The following is a 20,695-nucleotide window of genomic DNA, read 5'->3' as shown; positions in this document are numbered from 1 at the left end:
CCACAAGGGAGACCTGGAAGAAGGTCCTGGTTCCTGGCTTCCAGCCTGCATAGCTCTGGTTGTTGCGGCCAGCTGGAGAGGGAACCTGTGGGGACAGAACATCCCCCTACGTGTCTCCCCATCTCCCTTTCTGTACCTGTGCCTTCCAAATAAATAAATCCTAAAAATTCTTCATCCTGGGCTGGGCGCGGTGGCCTAGCAGCTAAAATCTTTGCCTTTAACGCACCAGAATCCCATATGGGTGCTAGTTCTAATCCCGGCAGTTCCACATCCCAGGTAGCTCCCTGCTTGTGGCCTGGGAAAGCAGTTGAGGACAGCCCAAAGCCTTGGGACCCTGCACCTGCATGGGAGACTTGGAAGAAGCTCCTGGCTCTTGACTTCAAATTGACTCAGCTCCCACTTTTGAGGCCACTTGGGGAGTGAATGATTGGACGGAAGACCTTTGTGTCTCTCCTCCTCTCTATATATCTGAGTTTGCAATAAAAATAAATAAATCTTAAAAAGTAGAACCAAATGGTTTAAGTATTACCGAAATTATATGTAGCTGGTTGCATATGGAAGAAATTCAATAAAAATCATTTTGTAAAATGCAGATTTTTTTTAAGATTTATTTTTATTATTTTTTTTTATTTGAAAGGCGGATATACAGAGAGGAGAGACAGAGAGGAAGATCTTCCGTCCGATGATTCACTCCCCAAGTGAGCACAACAGCCGATGCTATGCCGATCCGGAGCCAGGAGCCTCTTCTGGGTCTCCCACGCGGGTGCAGGGTCCCAAAGCTTTGGGCCGTCCTCAACTGCTTTCCCGGGCCACAGGCAGGGAGCTGGATGGGAGACGGGGCTGCCAGGATTAGAACCAGTGTCCATATGGGATCCCGGGCGTGCATGGTGAGGACCGTAACCACTGTGTCACCGCACCGGGCCCAAAATGCAGATATTTTATAAAGAGCTATATGATATGAGACAGAAAAGGAAAGAATTTTCTTAAGTCACAAGATCAAATTCTTGAGAATTAGCTAAGAATATATATCATTTTGTTTTACTTTGTTTTTGTAGTTGTTCCTCTTAATGAAGATATGCTGGTAACATTAGGAAAAGAAGAGGTAAGTCACTTAATGAATTTGTACTAATCCCTAACATTTATGGTTAGAACTGTTTTAGGTGTGCTTATGCCATAAGAAATGGGATGAAATCACTTCAAAATCTTCTTTTTCCATTTTTATATGTGTATTGAACTGAATTTTTAAAAAAATGTTTCTTTATTTGAAAGCCAGCTACAGAGAGGGAGAGAGACGGATGGACATGTTCCTCTCTGGTTCACTCCCAAAATGGCCATAGAAGGTGGAGCTGGCCCCAGCTGGAGCAGCTTCCTGTGGGATCCAGGCACTGGCTGCTTCCTCCACTGCTTTCCCAGGAGCATTAGAAGGGAGCTGGTTGGAAATGGAGCACACAGTACTTCGGCCAGTCTCCTTACCGGCTGCCCAAGTACGCAGTGGTGGTCCCTGAGCAACATTTTTAAAAATAATTTTTATTTGTGTGTTTCATCAAGTTGTGTTCTCATCCACTGGTTCGCTCCCCAAATGGCTGTGGCTAAAACCAAAGCTGCCCAGGTTGCCTGTGTGCGTAGCAGAGAACTCCGGGGTAGAGATGTGAGTCAGAGAGGAGTATCGAACCCATACCTTCTGATATGGGACATAGGTATTTTAACCACCAGTGAAAATATGTGCTCTAAGCGGAGTATTTTTAAAAGTTTTTAAAAGCTGAATTTTTATGTCACACCTATTGCTAAAATTAATATGTAAACTTTTATCTTTTATCTTACATCTGGAGTTCAGTTGATTAAACTCTGTGAACAATAAAATATTTAATATACCTAGATGGACTGAGTGTTTGATATTAGGAAGGAGGACCTTTAGAAGATGATTAAGTCCTGAGTTGTCATAATTGGATGTGTTGGACAAAGGGATTGTTCATATACCATGTAGGATTCGATGGGACAGCAAGAGATTTCATCACCTTACTCAAGATGTCTTGCAGGCCTGGCATGATGGTCAATGGCTAAATCCTCACCTTGTGCATGCTGGTATCCCATATGGACACCAGATTTTCTTTTTAATTTATTTATTTATTGGAAAGTCAGATATACAGAGAGGAGAGACAGAGAGGAAGATCTTCCGTCGGATGATTCACTCCCCAAGTGAGCGCAATGGCCGATGCTATGCCGATCCAAAGCCAGGATCCAGGAACTTCTTCCAGGTATTCCACATGGATGCAGGGTCCCAAGACTTTGGGCCATCCTCTACTGCTTTCCCAGGCCACAGGCAGGGAGCTGGATGGGAAGTGGGGCTGCTGGGATTAGAACCGGTGCCCATATGGGACCCTGGGTATGCAAGGCAAGGACTTTAGCCACTACTCTATCACACTGGGCCTATTTTTATGGTCAATTTTGAACTCAGCTGGGATGTGTTCTCTGTCTGAGCTGTTTCCACAATTGTTTCGCATTTCTGTGGGCCCAGGCATCTGACAAGCAGGTTTAAGGTTGGCTTGACTCTTTCATAGGGTTGACCCTATAAAAGTTTACTGGAGTTTTCATAGAAATTTCAATGAATCTGTGTTATTTTGGGAGAATTTAACTTTTTATCATAGTCTGAATGCAGATCTCACTGTTAATACGGTACATAGCATGGGTTTTAAAAATGATTTGAATGGCTTCATAAACTGCAGTGCTGTGATCATACCTTCCTTGCTTGGGTGTATTAATCTTATTTATTGCTAAATTTATGTTGATATTATGTTATAATTTGTCATTTGTGTTTCTGAGGTGTCTGGTTTTCTTGTGATATCTTTGTTAGTCTTTCACAAATGGATCATATTAATTTCATGAAATAATCTGAGGAGTATCTTTTTAATAACAGAATGTGTTTATAATCACTGTGACATATTTCTCAAGTACCTGAATTCAGAGGTAAAGTCAGCTCAACCTGGACCTTTCCAGTAAACAGAATAAAAATGAAGAGATACTGAATGATAAATACTTTTCTTCTGTAAAAATTTTAACTATACATTTAGTATATTTAGGGTGACATGGTAGCCTAGTAGCTAATGTCCTCGCCTTGCATGTGCCGGCATCCCATTTGGCTGCCAGTTTGTATCCTGGCTGTTCCGCTTCCCATCCAGCTCCCTGCTTGTGGCCTGGGAAAGCAATAGATGACACTACCCCTACTTGGGAGACCCGGAAGAAGCTCCTGGATCCTTGCTTCTGATCGGCTCAGCTCTGACTGCAGCGGCCACTTGGGGAGTGAACCCTCTTCCCAAGATCTTTCAAAGAAAATCTTATTCTCTGTCTCTCCTTCTCTCTATAAATCTGCCTTTTCAAGAAAAAAACAAAGAAAAAGAAAAAAAATTAATCTTTAAAAGTCTTTCCATAATATGTTACTTAAAGTAGCCATCCCTCATGCTTTCCCCTTATTTTACTTTATTTGTTCTTCATGGCATTTATTCATTTGCTGGAGTTATATATTGTTTGTCTGGATCCGTCTTTTTGTTGTTCCCCTTTGTATCCCTGCCTCTTTAATGATGCCTGCTAGACAATCACTGATTAATAATTAAAACTTGTGTAATTACTGAAATCTCGTCATTGATTTCTATTTCAGCAGAAATACATTGTTCATATATTTTTATATTTAAAATACAATGTTAGCAGAAATTTTGTTATGTATATACTTTCTAAGTATATACATACTCATATGTAATATTTTCATTTTTAAAGTAGAATGTTACCAGAAATTTAGCTGTGTGTTTTACTTTTCTCCTCTACTTTTTATACTGTTGATTCCTAAGTTGTAGAATCCTTGCCCAATGTTTCAGTTTTACATGATTCAGAAATAAACCATATGATAAAACTAAGCCATTCATTTGAATTGTTTTGTTCTAGTTTCAAAAATTGCGGCATGATCTTGAAATGGTGCTATCTTGTATTCAGTCAAAGAATGCAAAGTTAAAGGAAGACTTACAGAGGTATAGTTATATTAGAATTAACGTTTATTGTTGATATATGTGAAATTGGTATTTTAATTTGGCTAATTGTTTTGTTTTTCTATGTGTAAAGGCAGCAACAGTGGCTGGATGAACAGGAGCAGATAAAGGAAACTCTGAATGTAGTGTACAGTGAGTTGAAAAATCAGGTTGCAACATTTCCTGAATCAAGGTATTACATTTTTGTTCGAAATTTTTAAACTAAGAGAAAACTTATATATGTACATATAGTACATGAAATGTAGTTCAGAGAAGATCAATGTTACTAGTTGTCACAAGTGATGCTCTGACTTGTTACCAACTGTTAGTTACATAATGTTTTTATTGTGCATTTTTATTTTTTGAACATTTGAGAGGCCAGAGCTCCCATCCTGTTACCTGCTCCTCCAGGGACTGGGTCGGGAACAGGCTGAAGCTGGGAGCTGCAAGTCAACTCTGCTCTCTGCCAGGGTACAGCACTGGCAGGGCGCTGGATGACGTCCGAGAAGCACTCAACCTGGGCCCTCCGATATGGAGTGCTGGCGCTGCACGCAGCGTCTGGGCCCCTGTCCAGATGCCTTCCCCAGCAGAGGACCTGTTGTTGCACCTTTAGTTTCCCTATATGCTACATTAAAAATAAAACTTTCATGAGGACAGTTATTTGGCTTGAGCAAACGAAGCTTCCACAGAGTTGTTGATCAAGTATAATCAGTTGCATGTGTATATTATTTTATCAGTTAAACGTTTCCCTTAATTTTTCATTTAGGGTCTTTAATGAGCTGAAAACAAAAATTCTTAACATAAAAAAATACAAGAAGAAACTTTTAACTGCCTTGGGTGAGTTTCTGGAAGACCACTTCCCGCTCCCTGATAAAAGTGCTAAGAAGAAAAAGGTAAGTTCTAGAGAAGACATTCCTGCTGAAAATCATTTCTGTAGTTCAGCTAGATGCAAAAGGACATTTTCTTGTGTAGTTCAATGTCACATACAGCTACCTAAGTGTGCTATCAAACAGTTATTAGAAAATTAGAAACCACCTAATTGTGCAATAAAGTGGTTTAAGTTAAATACACTCTTTATATTGTTTCCTTATGATGGTAAAATTCAACTTTTAAAACATAATGTAGGGCCTGGGACGATAGCGTAGTGGTTAAAGTCCTCGCCTTGTACTCGCTGGGATCCCATTTGATCACCGGTTCTAATCCCGGCGGCCCTGCCTCCCATCCAGCTCCCTTCCTGTGGCCTGGGAAAGCAGTCGAGAATGGCCCAAAGCCTTGGGACCCTGCACCCGCGTTGGAGACCCAGAAGAGCTCCTGGCTCCTGGCTTTGGATTGGCTCAGCTCCAGCCATTGCAGCCACTTAGGGAGTGAATCAGTGGAGGGAAGATCTTCCTCTCTGTCTCTCTTCGTATATCTGGCTTTCCAATAAAAATAAATAAATCTTAAAAAAAAAATTCTTGAACAATATAAAAGCACTTAATAAAATACAATTTGCTGTTAAATGAATAAAGCACAGATCACTATGTTGTAGAATCTAATTTTTTTAAAAGATTTGTTTTAATTTCAATTGCAGAGTTATTGAGGGAAGGAGAAACAGAGAACTCTTTCACCCGCTGGTTCAATTCCCCAAATGGCCACAATGGCCAGAGCTGAGCCTGTCTCCCAGATCATAGCAAGGAGCTGGGCTGGAAGTGGAGCAGCTGGGACCTGGACTGCTGCCCATATGGGGTACCTGTTCCTCAGGCAGAGGCTTACTTGCTACAGCAGGGCAGTCAACCCTGGAATCGAATGTTTATGAAAAGATGGATCACTACTTGTTATTTGAGTCCTGGGCTTGTAGGTGAAATTCATTTTTCCTTTTTGTTATTTTCTGAATTTCTCATGATTAATAGGTATAACTTTTTAGACCAGAATATTCTTTAAATTTTGTTATTTTATTGTTAATCACTGCATAGTAGGTACGGTGAAATGAACATTTTTGAGAAAAATAAAGAGCTATCATTTTTTTGGCAAAAAGGTTCTGAACAACCTCTTTAGTCATTTTTCTTAAAATACAAGCTATTTAAGTAAATAAAACGTGTGACGTTGAAATTCATTTTGAAACTGACACCTACACCATCTCTAAGACATGGGTATGGTTTAATCACTTTTTGTCATTAAAACCTTTTGTGGTTCTCTGAAAGATGGAATCTGTAGACACCTTAAAATAATGAATTTGTGCTCTGGACTTTGTCCTCAACCTAATCTCCTTTGTACTTCATCCATTTCTGTCATGAATTTATTCAACCAAACTCTGGTGATGCCAAAAAATATATAGAGATATAGATATTTATATATAGATATGCAAATATATATTTTTTTGTTTTGTTTTGTTTTTTGCCTAGAAACGCTTCCTATTTTGGCAAGGTAGCAAATTTCTATATTAAGAGCTCAGACATCTTTTGTATGAAGGATTGTGAACTTTGGGGGACTTTGTTACCTTACATGAAATGATTTCATAATTTTCGATTGTATCTCCCTCCCTCACCATACACTCTGAGCTACTTGAAATGTTTAATTCACCTTTGTATTTCTTATACCTGTGTGTCTTCTATACTATCCCCAAGTTTGTTTCTTTAAAAAAAAGGATTTCTTTGGAAGGCAGAGTTACAGACAGGGAGATGAGCAGGTGAACTCCCGTCTGCCCTGCGCCTGCTGGCTTCGTCCCAGCTGAGCCAGCAGCTTGCACAGGCCCCGGGGACCCAGCTACCTAAACTGTCATCACTGCCTCACGGAGTGATCCCAGCAGGAAGCTGGAAGCAGGAGCTGGAGGCAGGAGGTGAACGTCTGCCTTCTGTATGAGACTCTGGTCTTGAATATCAGCCTATTGGCCCTTTCCTAAGCTCACATTTATTTGAATGAATTCGAGTATTTTAGGAAAAGGAGAAAAGGTTCTGATTTTTCCTTGCAGTAAGTTATTTGTTTTCCTTTTTTGTGATTTCCTCTAGGCTTTGTGTTTCTGACACTCTCTTCCATTCTTTCTGTTTTATTCTTCTTACTGATTTTTGAAGTTACAGTCTTCTGTTGACATCAGCCCCAAGGAAGAAGGCCCCAAATTCCTTTCACTTTGGTGGTTGTATGACACCCAGGCCATGTGGAAGACTGGGTTAATTTTTTTTTTTTAAGATTTGTTTTTTCTAATTGGAAAGACAGATTTACAGAGAAGGGTGGGAGACAAGAGGGCGAGAGAGATTCCCATCTACCAGTTCCTTATCTCAAATGGCTGGAATGGTCAGAGAAGAGCTGATGAGAAGCTAGGGACTTCTTCCAGGTCTCCCATGGGGGTGCAGAATCCCAAGGCTTTGGGCCATTTTCCTCTGCTTTCTCAGGCCATTAGTAGGCAGCTGGATGAGAAATGGAGCAGCAGGTTCAGGAGCCAGTGCCCATATGGGATGCTGGGTGGTACTTTGAGACAGGGATCACCTATTGAGCCAGTGTGCTGGCTCACAATTCTTCTTAAATCACTTTATTAGTGAAAGTTAGTTTATAGAATTGAAATTAAGAAATATTAATGTTGGGGGCTGGTATGGCGGCCTAGTGGCTAAAGTCCTCGACTTGCATGCGCCAGGATCCCAAATGGGCACTGGTTTGTGTCCTGGCAGCCCCACTTCCCATCCAGCTCCCTGCTTGTGGTGTAGGAAAGCAGTTGAAGGCGACCCAAAGCCTTGGGACCCTGCACCCCTGTGGGAGACTTGAAAGAGGCTTCTGGTTTCAGATCAACCCAGCTCCAGCTGTTGCAGCCACTTGGGGAGTGAATCAGTGAACGGAAGATTTTTCTGTCGCTCCTCCTCTCTGTAAATCTGACTTTCCAATAAAAATAAATCAATCTTTTAAAAAATATATATTAATGTTAAAAATCTTACAGTTTGGCCTAATAGTCTGCCATTAGTTGAGTTGAAATGTTCATTTATTTTTTTTTAAAGAGAAATGTTAAAGAATCAACTGCACAACTGATAACATTGCATGAAATATTAGAGGTAAGTTTTTCCTTTCGTTTGTTTTGCCTTGAATCTGCCTCAGTCATTTTTGAACAGTTAACAGACTGGTAAAACAAATCTGTGCCAATGCTTAGTAAAAATACTTATAATAATTTTTGTTCAGATTTAGTCTCTGTCTTCTTCAGAATGAATGCAATTAAAGTGTGGAATGAATGTGAAATTAAAGTGTCACCTTAATCTCCGTAAGATTTATTGAAATAAGAAATACTTACGATATTTTTCATGCTGCTGTTTAATATTTGTATAGTTGTATTGGCGGAATCGTTACTTAGCAGTTTTGTGCTCTGAAATGTATGAGCTAATAATCTTTCCGCAAAATGAAAAATATTGGTACAGAATTTCTCTAAGTGATATCAGTTGCTTATCAAAATTGAGTCATGTCAGCTATTTCTGTCTGACATGAACTTTGGGCTGTAAATCTTTGTCTTTAAAAATCATTTGAACTTCAATCAGATTGTAAGATGTTACCATTAAATACTTTAGAAAATCTTGATGATGTTAATTTATAACAAATTGTCCAAAGAGGAAAATGAAATTAATGCATGTGTTTAAAAATTGTTGGTAAATTGAGAAGAGAACAACGTAGGGAAAACATGTTTCATTATAATTTATTAAATTGGTAGCCAAAGTTTTCTTTTCTGTCCAGCTGACAAATTTTTGTGTGTCAGAATATCTAAATACAAAATATTTTTGCTGTGTAAAGAAAAATACAGATATTTCTTAGATCTGTAACTATAATTTCTTAGATATTTCTTAGATATTTGTGTTTATATAGAATAAAGCTTTTTCTCATGACAATTTTTAACTAAAATTATTATTTGACAAATACTGAAAGTCACTAACTGCAAATTCTGGCATCTATAAGAATTTTGGTTAATACGATTAAATTTAGAAATGAAAAGAAAGATTTTAAGTTGTACTAAAGTAAATAATCATCTTAAGATATAAATATGTTTAATTCTTTATTCTAAGAAAAAGATCAAAGGCTTTTTTTCTCTGGTGATATTTTATCATGAATTATGATGCTGGGCTGGCATGTGGTGCAGTGCGTTAAGCTGCACTTGGAGTGCATTCCTTATCAGAGTGCTGGTTGGAGACCCTGACTGCTCTGCTTCCGATCCAGCTCCCTGCTAGTAAGCCTGGGAAAGCGGTAGCAACGGTCCCTGCTCCTGTCTGGATGACTCGGATTTAGGTTTCGGGCTCCTGGCTTTGGCCTGTGCTAGACCTGTCAGGTGTGGCCATTTGAGTAGTAAACCCTACTCCTCCCTCCTTCTCCTTCTCTTTCCACTACCCTACCATTAAAACAGAGAAGCAAATAAATCTTTTCAGGAAAGAATTGTGCTATCAGTATTATGAAGTATGATTGTAATTAGAGCTTGGTATGTTAATTTTGCTTATTTCAGTAGTACTTTGCATAAATTGTGTCTTTTTTGTGTTGCTTAAAATACCAGCATCTTTCAGTTAAAGCTAAAGCTTGGAAATTCAGACATAGTCTAATCCATAATTTGCCACTAAGGATTCCCTTAACTCTTGTGGATTCTGATTTTTTTAAAAAAATAAATTTATAATTTCATATTTTTGACGATACAATTCTGTGGAACCATCAGATAGTAGCTGGGAAAATAAGAAAAAATTTCACTGTTTTATAGAACATTAGTATTTGAAGAATTGGTGAATACCTGTTTCTTGACAAAATGGTCCTAATGTCATTGGATTTTGAATAAACAGATGATTCTCAGTTGACATTAACAACCTTTCCTATACTTAGTAGATTACTTTATTTTGCAAGTACTAAGAACCATGTTTTGTAGATCAATTTCTTAGAATATAATTTGGGGGAATACTAACCAATATAACTCAGATTAATTACAAAAGGTATTGAACTATTTTCAGTTTATGACCATAACCCCTCAGTATTCATGATTAGGAAATTAAAGAGGGCGAGTGGGTGGCACAGTGAGCTCAGCTGACACGTGCAATACCAGCATCCTGTATTCTGCTCTGCTTCTAATCCAGCTCCCTGTGGATGTGGCTGGTAAGACCATGGATTATGGCCCAGATACTTGGGTCTCTGCCACCCATGTGGGAGACCTTGGTGCAGTTCTTGGTTTCTGGCGTCCACCTGGTCCAGCTTTGGTATTGTAGCCATTTGGCAAATGAACCAACAGATGTAACGCCTCTTTATCCATAAATCTGTCAAATAAATGTGTGGTTTTTTTTTTTAAGAAATGAAAATGTTTGGATGGATATAGTACAACAAGTTAACCTGCATCCCATTGCAGAGAGCCTCGTTTTGGGCTTGGCTCCACTTCCAGTCCAGCTTGTTGCTCATGTGCCTGGAAGACAGCAGAGTCTGGTCCCTGCCACCCATCTGGGAGACCTGGTGAGGCAGGCCCAGTCCCACTGCTGCAGCCGTTGGGGAGTTAATCTCCGTTCTTCCTTCCCTTCCTTTCCCTTCTCTTCCTTTCCCTGCCTTCCTCTCTTGCTCTTCTTTCCCTCCTCTGTTGCTTTGCCTTTCAGATATATAAAGATTAATAAATAAGTCGTGATGATGAAATTGTTTTGAAGATTTTAAAAAACAAATATATTTAAGATTTTGTTTTGTTTTTACTTGAAAGGCAGAATTACAGAGAGAAGGGGAGAGAGAGAGGAGCGAGAGAAAGAAACAACTTCCATTCACCTGGTCACTCCCCAAATAGCTGCAAAGGCTGCAGCTGGGCCAGTCTGAAAGCAGAAGCCCGGAGCTTCCTCCAGGCCTCCCATGTGGCTGCAGGGGCCCAAGGGCTTGAGCCATTCTCTGTTCTTTTGTAAGCCATATGCAGGGAATTGGATAGGAAGTGGAGCAGCTTGGACTCAAACTGGAATCCGTGTGGGATAATGACAACACAAGTGGAAGCTTAGCCTACCAAGTCATGGCTCTGGCCCCTAAAATAAGATTTATGTATTTATATGAAAGTTAGAGTTACAGACAGAGGAGGAAAGACACATAGAGAGATCTCCCTTCTGCTGTTTCTCTCCCCACGTGCACACAGTGGCCAGAGCGGGGCCAGGCTCAAAGCACAAGCCCAGAGCTGCGTCCAGATCTTACATGGGCAGTTGGACTGTCACCTTCTCCTTTTCTGGGTGTATTGGGAATCCATGGAGCTGAATCACAAGCAGACAGGACTGGAGGCAGCACCCATACGGGATGCCAGCCCCCACCCCCTTTGTTTTTTTTTGTTTTTTGTTTTTTTTTTTTTCTATTTTTTATTGGAAAGGTGGATATACAGAGAGGAGATACAGAGAGGAAGATCTTCCATCCGATGATTCACTCCCCAAGTGAGTGCAACGGGTCGATACTATGCCGATCCGAAGCCAGGAGCCTCTTCCGGGTCTCCCACGCGGGTGCAGGTTCCCAAAGCTTTGGGCCGTCCTCGGCTGCTTTCCCAGGCCACAGGCAGGGAGCTGGAAGGGAAGCGGGGCTGCCGGGATTAGAACCAGCGCCCATATGGGATCCCGGGCGTGCAAGGCGAGGACTTAACCACTTGCGCCACCGCGCCGGGCCCGACCCCCTTTGTTTTAAGATTTGTAGAAGAACAGGTGTTTTTGGAAAAGGCAAAACTGATGCTCTGGCCCCCAGACATTATAGCAGATTTGACTTCTTTTGAATTTCGAGTATATTTTGTTGTATGTTAATTTTTTTGAAGTTTCCATTTTTACTATAAGAAAGTTCTAATCTGAAGTGAAAGACTTGTAAATGTTTGCTAGCCAATTTTTAGGAAATGTTTTCAAAATAAGCTGCAGGCCTTCATTTTAAGCTTTTTCCATTCACATGAACATAAAGTCAGTTACTTATGTTAGTAAATAAAAATTATGACATAGACAGTTGTTCAAGGAGAAATCAATTTTTTTGTGGAAAAATTTTCTGTTTTATTGTAGTTGTAACAAGCTATATTTTAATCATTATTTTTTCTAGACTCTTATAAATAGGTTATTTGATGCTCCACATAATCCATATGTCAAAATTACTGATTCCTTTTGGCCTCCTTATATTGAACTGCTGCTGCGTAATGGAATTGCCTTGAGACATCCAGAAGATCCAACTCAAATACGATTGGAAGCCTTCCATCAGTAATCGAATGGCCTCTTTCACACAGTAAAGAGTCCTGTCATTCAAGGATATTAGAAACATGGTACAAAGAACATTATTTGCAAATGACAACACGTAGTCCATCTTCCTTTTATCCTTAAATGATGCATGTCACCACCCATTATTTGTTGCTAAGTGGGCCTTTCTAAGTAATTTGATATCTTAAACTGTATGGGCAAAAATGCAAATGAAATATTCCAGACTCATACAACATTTAATGTACCTTACATCATGCAATATTCTTTGGGAAATTCTTTGTTAATTTATGATATTGCTAATACTTTTCTTTTAAAATTTATGTATCTGTGTATTTTGAGTTCCACCTGGTACTTAGCTCCTTTATATTTGGCAGGTGTAATGCAAAGGTGATTCAATTTGCAGATGGTTTCTAAGTCGAAGTATTATCCATAGAAGACTGCATACTTTTAAGAGTTTATCAAATTGGTTTCATGTCTACTACCATATTTCTAGATTGGCTAAAAATTGTGATAAAAAGAGCTAATGGGTGAAGATTGCCTAAAAAATGCATTTTAATATGTAGTATGCCAAATGACATGATTAATCTGCTCTTGATTCTGCTCATTATTACCAATAATGTTTGTAGCATTTTTGTTAATTTTCTGTAAATAAAAGTCTAATTATCTCCATCTGTTCATTATGTGGAATGTTTTTTAAAATAGAAAAGACTTTTTCTTAAAAGTTAATCAAGATATAGCAAAAGCAGCAACAAAAATGTTATATGGTAGTCATTCAGGATGACATGCATCTTTTTTTTTTTTTAAAGATGTATTTATTTTTATTGGAAATGCAGATATACAGAGAGGAGGAGAGACAGACAGGAAGATCTTCCATCCGATGGTTCACTCCCCAAGCAGCCACAATGGCTGTAGCTTAGCCAATGCGAAGCCAGGAGCCAGGAGCTTCTTTTGGGCCTACCACACAGGTGCAGGGTCCCACGGTTTTGGGCCATCCTTGACTGCCTTCCCAGGCCACAAGCAGGGAGCTGGATGGGAAGTGGAGCTGCTGGGATTAGAACCGGTGCCCATATTGGATCTTAGCGCATGCAAGGCGAGGACTTTACTGGCTAGGCTACTGTACCGGGCCCAGGACTCACTTTAGATGATCCCAATTTTATTGGTGTCATCCAAAGCATCATAAGGAGGATCCAATCCAATTATGTCAGCTTTTCTTGATCATGGTTGGATCAGTCTATGACATCAGTGATGGCCTGTTTGGTGCTCATTGGTCTGGACATCCACAGTGAAGTTGAATGTGTTGGTGTCTGTCCTCTTTTTTTTTTTTTCTAAAGATTTATTTATTTATTGGAAAGTCAGATATACAGAGAGATGAAGATCTTCTGTCCGATGTTTCACTCCCCAAGTGAGCGCAACGGCCGATACTATGCCGATCCAAAACCAGGATCCAGGAACTTCTTCCAGGTCTCCCACATGGGTGCAGGGTCCCAAGGCTTTGGGCCCTCTTCAGCTGCTTTCCCAGGCCACAAGCCGGGAGCTGGATGGGAAGTGGGGCTGCCAGGATTAGAACCGGTGATCATATGGGATCCCGGGCGTTCAAGGCGAGGACTTTAGCCGTTAAGCCACGCCACCAGGCCCCAGTGTCTTTCCTCTTTGTGGCTCAGTGGTCAGGCTCGTTTCTCCTGGGGATGCTCTTCTAAAGGCATTGGGGCTGCGGAGTCACCGTGGTTTGGCCACCGGAACACAGGTGCCCTGGCTCTGGCCTTCATAGCTTTGCTCAGGCTCTAACTTTGGGAGGATCTGGAGCTTTCCTTTGACTTGGACACTAGCTTGGTGAAAAGCCTGATTTTCAGTCATATAAAAAATGAATAGATATATTTTAGACAAAGCTAAAGTTCGCTCTGACCACGTTTCCTATCTAGGTCTCCTTTCTGCTAGTTAACACTATTTGATAAATGCTGTTATCTTTCATGATACATAGTGATTATTTTGTTGTACCATCTTGTGTGTGCAGAATGTACTTTCCAGGGAAATAAATCTTATAACAATTACAGTACCTATTCCATCATGGTGTAACTATCACCATTCTGTTAACTCCTGGAGAGTCAGGAGAAAAAAATATAAATAAATGGAAGAACAAGGACAATGAATAGAAAACATTAGTAAATATGATAGTTACTCATCTGTGCCAGTGTGTTTAAATATGAGTAACCTAAATATACAGATACCATGAAAGTAGATGAAAAGAATTCAGTTATGTATATTAACGTGAGTGGGGCTGGCTCACACCAAAGCCCAGTGCCAGGACCCTGACTGAAACTCCCATGTGGATGGCAGGAACCAAAGCACTTGGACCGACACCTTTTGTCTCACACAATACCTTAGCAGGATGGTGTGTCAGTTTTGGAAGAGATAAACCAAGAAGATATATTGCAGTATGCACCTCTACTCCTAAATAAAAGATGGGCTCTCAATGAAACTGTTCAATATATCTTGACAGTAGGATGCTGGACTGTCTACCATTGTCTATACCTACAATGTTATGATACATTTAAGTGGCAAAATGATGGACTTGTGACTGTTGCTGAAGGACTATAGTAATAATATGAGTGAAAACAGTTAAGCGGGGAGCATAAAGAGGGTGAAACCTATGGAAGTATAGTTTGAAAAATAAAAATTAAAAAAATAAAAGAACCAAGACATGAACCAGGCACTCCAATATCTGCAGCCTTCCCCAAATGCTGGTTAACCTGCTATTTTGCAATACCCACCTCTCAGTTATACTTTATATAAGAAACCTGCTTTATATATAAAAAGATGCAGATTGATTAAAAGTAAAGGAATGAAGAAATGTATGTCATGTTATGGATTCAGTGTCTCCTCAAAATTCATAGTGATGCCTTGAAATCCAGTGTTGGGGGCTGGTGTGTTGGTTCAACCTCCACTTTCAAGTGCCAGGATGCCATATGGTTCCCTTTCGTGTCCTGGCTGCTTCATTTCCCATCCAGCTCCCTGCTAGTGGCTTGAAAAAGCAGTAGAGCTGGCCTAATGCTTTGGGACCCAGTACCTACATGGGAAACCCAGAAAAAGTCTGTCTCCTGGCTTTGGATTGGCTCAGCTCTGGCCATTGCTGCCATTTGAGGAGTGAACCAGCAGATGAAAGGTCTTTCTCTCTGTAAATCTGCCTTTTAAATAAAAATAAGGAAAAACAAAACAAAACAAAAAACTACCGAGGGTGCTGGTATTTGGGATTGAAGTGTTTGGAAGGAAATTAGGATTAGATAAGACAGGACAGGGCAACTCAGTGCCCTAAAGAGACACCATAGTATTTCATCTCTTCCATGTGAAGACACACCAAGAAGGAAGAAAAACCTCAGCAAAAATAACACACCCAGCATAATGGCCCAGTGGTTAAATCCTCATGTTGCACACACGGGGAATGATCCAGCAGATGGAAAAATCTTTCTCTCTATATCTCCTCTGTGTAAAACCTGCCTTTCCAACAAACAAACAAGTTTTTAAAAACAACAACAAGACTGTGTTAGCATGAAAATGTCAGACCTCCAGCCTTCAGAATCGGAGGGAATAATCGTTTGCTTCAGTCCCCACTTCGTGGTATGACAGCCCAGGCCGACTAAAACATTATGCTAACATCAGCTAAAAGAAACTGGAATAGCTATATTAAGTTCATTACAAAGCTAACGTCAGGGCAAAAAAAAAAAAGAGAGAGGTATTATGAGGGGCATAATTGTAGAGAAATCATTTACAGAGTTTTTTTTTTTTTTTAAATAGACCATTAGAAGTAATTCTGAAACTATAATGGAAGTAAACTAGATATCAACGAGGTACCTGGAAAATCTCAGTTTGTTAGGAAGTTCAACAATAAATTGTAAGCACATGGGTCAGAGAAGTCTCAATGGAAAAATATATTATGAAGCAAATGAAAATCAAAAGCAACCTCGCAGACTTTGATAGCTATTGTGTTGGATGCATATGTTGGAAAGCATGAGAAATTTGAAATCAGGAAGCATTCATCATAGGAAATTAGGAAAAATTCAGAATCAAAAGATGAAATGATCGAGGAAATCAATTAGCTGAAAACAGGAAAGCAGCAGAGGAATTTGAAGAAACCAAAGTGAAATTGAGTAAAAATAAAATTAGCAAATTTCTTACCACTCGAAGAAGAAAATACCAGAAGTGAAAAGTGCCATCCCTTCTGATTTCATGAACAAGAAAAGGATAATAAAGAGACATTGTGAACTGTTCATAGATTTCATAAATTAGGTGAAAGATGAAATAAACCGAATCTGTGAGAGACAGTTAACAAACATGCAAGGAGAAAGAACTACTACACACAAGCCTTTTATAAAATAATTCATTAAATAATAAGCTTCTAGATAAAACATTGGTCCTAGACAATTTTTTCCTTTTTTCATGATTTTTTTTATTTATTTAAAAGATAGAATTACAGTGTCCAAGTGGTCCCAAGAGCCAGGGCTGAATCAGTCTAAAACCAGGGGCCAGGAACTCCATTTGGGAGTCCAACATGGTGACAGGGATCCAAGTTCCTGGGCTAGTCTCTGCCTTCCCAGGCAAATTAGCAGGAAGCTGGATGCGAAACAAAGCATCTAGGATTTGAGCCCATGTCCATATGGGATGCCAGCATCCAAGTATCAGCTTAACCTACACTACCATGTTGTGTAACCGCCCCGCCTCCTCCCAGGATTATTTCACTAAGTGAATTCTACCACGCGTTCATGGAGTTGGGGATGCCTGTCGGCTCCACAAAATGCAAGCAGAGAAATACTTCCTAAGTCAATCTGGGAGGACGACATAACGTTGATATAAACGTAGATACATAGCCGGGAAAAAAAAAAAAAACATATCACTGTTTCATGACACACAGAGAAATCCTCAAGAAGCTCTTTGGAAATTAATCCAATAAAGTACAACAAAAAACCTACATGACATCTAAGCAACATTTATTCTAGTATGCAGAGCTGCTTCATCACATCAGCTGACTCAAGCAGAAAAATATAACTGCAAAAAACCCACAAAATTGTTAAAACCCTTAAGTAGGTTAGGAATATAAGGGAAGAAGCTCCTGGCTCTTGGCTTCCTACAGACTCAGCTCTAGCTGTTGGGACCATTGGGAGAGTGAATCAAAGGATGGAAGACTTCTTTCTCTTTCCCTCCCTCTCTCTCTATAACTCTGACTTTCAGCACAAATAAGAAATAAACCTTTGGGAAAAGCTCTGCCTTAGAAGTGGAGTAGCTGGGCCTCTATCCAGGGCTCTGCCTCCAGTGTGGGATCAGAGGGCTTTAAGGGGCAAGTTAATCTGCTGTGCCACGAAGCCAGTACCCAAGTACTGTCTTGTTTTCTTCTTTTAAATTTATATATATGTATATTATAAAGATTTATTTATTTATTTAATTTATTTATCTGTTTACTTATTGGAAAGGCAGATATACAGAGAGGAGAGACAGAAAGATCTAGCTGCTGGCACACACCCCAAGTAGCCCCAATGACCAGAGATGAGCTGTTCCAAAGCCAGGAACCAGGAGCTTCTTCAGGTCTCCCATGTGGGTTCAGGGTCCCAAGGCTTTGAGCCATTCTCTACTGCCTTCCCAGGCCACAGGCTGGGAGCTGGATGGGGAGTGGAGCAGCCAGAACACGAACAGGCGCCCATATGGGATCCCGGCGGATATAAGGCAAAGGTTTAGCCAGTAGGCTATCGCACCAGGCCCTTATTAGAAAGGCAGAGTGACAAGAGATTTGCCATCTGCTGATTCACCCTTCCACATTGCTGCAACCACTTAGGCTGGGCCAGGATGAAGGCAGGAGTTCCTGCTGAGCCTCCCACAGGTGTGGCTGGATCCTGAGCATTTGACCTGTCCTCAGCTGGTTTCCCAGGCCATTAGCAAGGGAAGTAGAGCAGCAGAGCCTTGAGCCAGTACCCATAGGGGCCACTGGTGCTGCAGGCGGTGGCTTACTGGCTCTGCCAGGGACACTTGATAGGTTTTTGAAAGATGAGAAAATATTTATTTTCACCATATCAAGTTCAACTCTCATTGAAGGAATGCAGTATATAGAAACTATGGGTTTTGTTTATATTTGTGTTAAATCTAGTTTTAATATCTGAAAGGAAGCATTCATAATTGGTCACATTTGACAATATCTGTTTCAGTTTAATGATTCTATGCAAATGTAAAAATCAGCAATAGTTTTTTCGAAACTAAAAGTAGTCTAATTTTAAGAAATGCCTTGGTTCTTGGCTTAAAAATGAAAGTTAATTCATGTTGATGAATTAAATGGTTATAAGATCTATGTGATTTAAGCATTATTTATTTGAGAAGCACAGCTACAGCGGGCTGGCGTTGTCCAGGGGTGAAGCTGCCATCTGTGACTGCCTGCCCAGCTCTGTGGTGATGGCCTGGGAAAGCAAAGACGGCCTAAGTGCTTGTGCTCCTGCACTTGCATTGGAGACTAGAATGAAGCTCCTGGTTCCCACCCTGTGCCTGGGCCAGCTGTTGTGGCCATTCAGTGAAGGAACCAGTGGATGGACCCTTTTTTTCCTCTATCTTTAACTCTGACTTTCAAATACATAAATAAAAACATCTTAAAACAAAAATCGTTGAGACAAAGATCTTTCTTCTGTTATTTTTCTCACCAAAGCTGATAAAAGCTAAGACCACAGCAGGCCAAAGCCAGTAGCCCAGAACTCAACCCGGGTTTCTTACCTGGGTGGCGGTGACCCCAAAAACTGAGTCCTTGCCTCCTGCTTACTCCCAGGGTTTGCATTAGCAGGAGATTGGAACTGGAGATGGAATCAGAACTCAAACCCAGATGCTCCAATAGGGATAATGGAAATCCCACATTTTCCCCAGGTCTCGGACTTAGGTGTTTAAAAGCTCCTCAGTTTTTCTTCTTTTTTTAATCTCAAACTCTCCTCTTTGCTTCTCTTTTTCATTCTTTGAAGTGTGTACATATACACATGTATACAAGTTCCCTTACGTCCTTGACTTCCTTTTATTCCAGTTTGGTTTCTTGGACTGGGGCTCTGTGGTGGGCACGTGCCTAGCTGTTGAAATGCCTCTTGGGATGCTCTTGCCACACTTGGGGGGTGAACTAGGGAAGGAAAGATCTCTCTGTGTGTTTTAGTCTATGTTTCTTGTCTTTCAACTATATAAAGAAACGATTTCTGGCGAATCTTTTAAGATGTAACTAGACAATTCACTATCAATTCTCTTCTCGCCATCACCAAGCTTCATTAAAATGGACAAATAAAAAGAAAACCAGAAGAAAACGTTTTGTGGGGGAAAAAAGATTGTTCTAATAATTAAAAAAAATTTTACATCACCTGAAATTTATTCAGAGTTTGATTAGTTTTACATATTTTGATTAAAATATTATATGCAAGAGTATTTAACTAAAAATTTTTCACAGTAACAAAAGTTTTGGATATGGTGTTTACAATATGGTGTCGAAGGAAAAAAAAATTATGAGGCTAGTGTTAAGGTAAAGTGGATTAAACCACCTGTTGAATGTCAGCATCTCATGTAGGAGTGCCAGTTCAATTTCCATCTGCTTTGCCTCTGATCCAATTCCGTGCTAATGAGCTCCGGAAACAGTGGGTAATGGCAGAAGTGCTTGGTCCCCGCTGCCCATGTGGGAGGCCTGGGTGGAGTTTCAGGCTCCTGGGTTTCATCCAGCTTAGCCCTGGCTATTGCAGCTATTTGGGAAATGAACCAGCATAGGGAAGGGCTCTCTCTTTTCCCCCTACCCTTCTCTTCCTCTCTTTCTGTCACTGTGTTTTTCAAATAAATAAGTACAAATATTACATGTGAAACAAAAATATTCGTCCTGGCCTGATGGCTCAGTGGCTGTATCCTCAGCTTGCAAGTGCTGGGATCCCACACAGTTGCCAGTTCGTGTCCCACCTGCTCTACTTCCCATCCAGCTCCCTGCTTGTGGCCTGGGAAAGCAGTTGAGGATGGCCCAAGGCCTTGGGACTCTGCACCCGTGTAGGAGACCTGGAGGAAGCTCCTGGCTCCTGGCTTCAGAACAATTCAGCTCTGGCCAGTGTAGCCATTTGGCCGTTGGATGGAAGATCTTTCTCTTTGTCTCTCTTCTCCTTAAATCTGATCTGCATTTCAATAAAAATAAATCTTTAAAAAAAGGAAAAAAAAAGACTTAATGAGAAGGAACTGGTAGATTTAAAGAGATTTCAAGGAAAGAAGGAATTGGGAAAATGTTGGCCAAATAACATGAAATTTCAATTTTATAGGAGAAATAAGTTCAACAGATGTGTTTTACGTCATCGTAGTTATACTTGATAGCGCTATATTGCATTTTTGAGAGTCTTTGATGGTAGTGTTCCCACCACAAAAATGCGAATATGTGACTTAACACATGTTTGTGTGTGATACATCGTCTTTTATTTGCTTTGGGAAAATTGGCATTTGACGATATGAAGGAGTGATTAATGCTTTAAAAGTAATAATTGTTGTGGTAGCTTTTTTTTTTAGTGCTTATATTTCTAA

At 40.2% G+C, this 20,695-nt stretch overlaps 1 protein-coding gene across 1 annotated transcript in view; it reads left to right on the top strand.

Annotated features, from left to right (window-relative positions):
* The window catches only part of CENPK (centromere protein K), a 29,496-nt gene extending 16,743 nt beyond the window's left edge, over positions 1 to 12,753 (top strand). The window contains exons 5-10 of the mRNA XM_040977603.1: positions 1,056 to 1,102; positions 3,934 to 4,016; positions 4,108 to 4,206; positions 4,780 to 4,906; positions 7,973 to 8,026; positions 12,003 to 12,753. Of these exons, the coding sequence (XP_040833537.1) occupies positions 1,056 to 1,102; positions 3,934 to 4,016; positions 4,108 to 4,206; positions 4,780 to 4,906; positions 7,973 to 8,026; positions 12,003 to 12,161 (569 nt within the window). The 3' untranslated portion in view covers positions 12,162 to 12,753. The remainder of the gene's footprint in view (positions 1 to 1,055; positions 1,103 to 3,933; positions 4,017 to 4,107; positions 4,207 to 4,779; positions 4,907 to 7,972; positions 8,027 to 12,002) is intronic.
* The last annotated feature ends 7,942 nt before the right edge of the window (positions 12,754 to 20,695 follow it).

The sequence above is a fragment of the Ochotona curzoniae genome, unplaced genomic scaffold (genome assembly GCF_017591425.1).
Source record: "Ochotona curzoniae isolate NIBS_2020 unplaced genomic scaffold, NIBS_Ocur_1.0 contig_2754, whole genome shotgun sequence".
NCBI classification, from domain to species: Eukaryota; Metazoa; Chordata; class Mammalia; order Lagomorpha; family Ochotonidae; genus Ochotona; species Ochotona curzoniae.
This window is presented reverse-complemented; position numbering and strand designations above follow the sequence as displayed.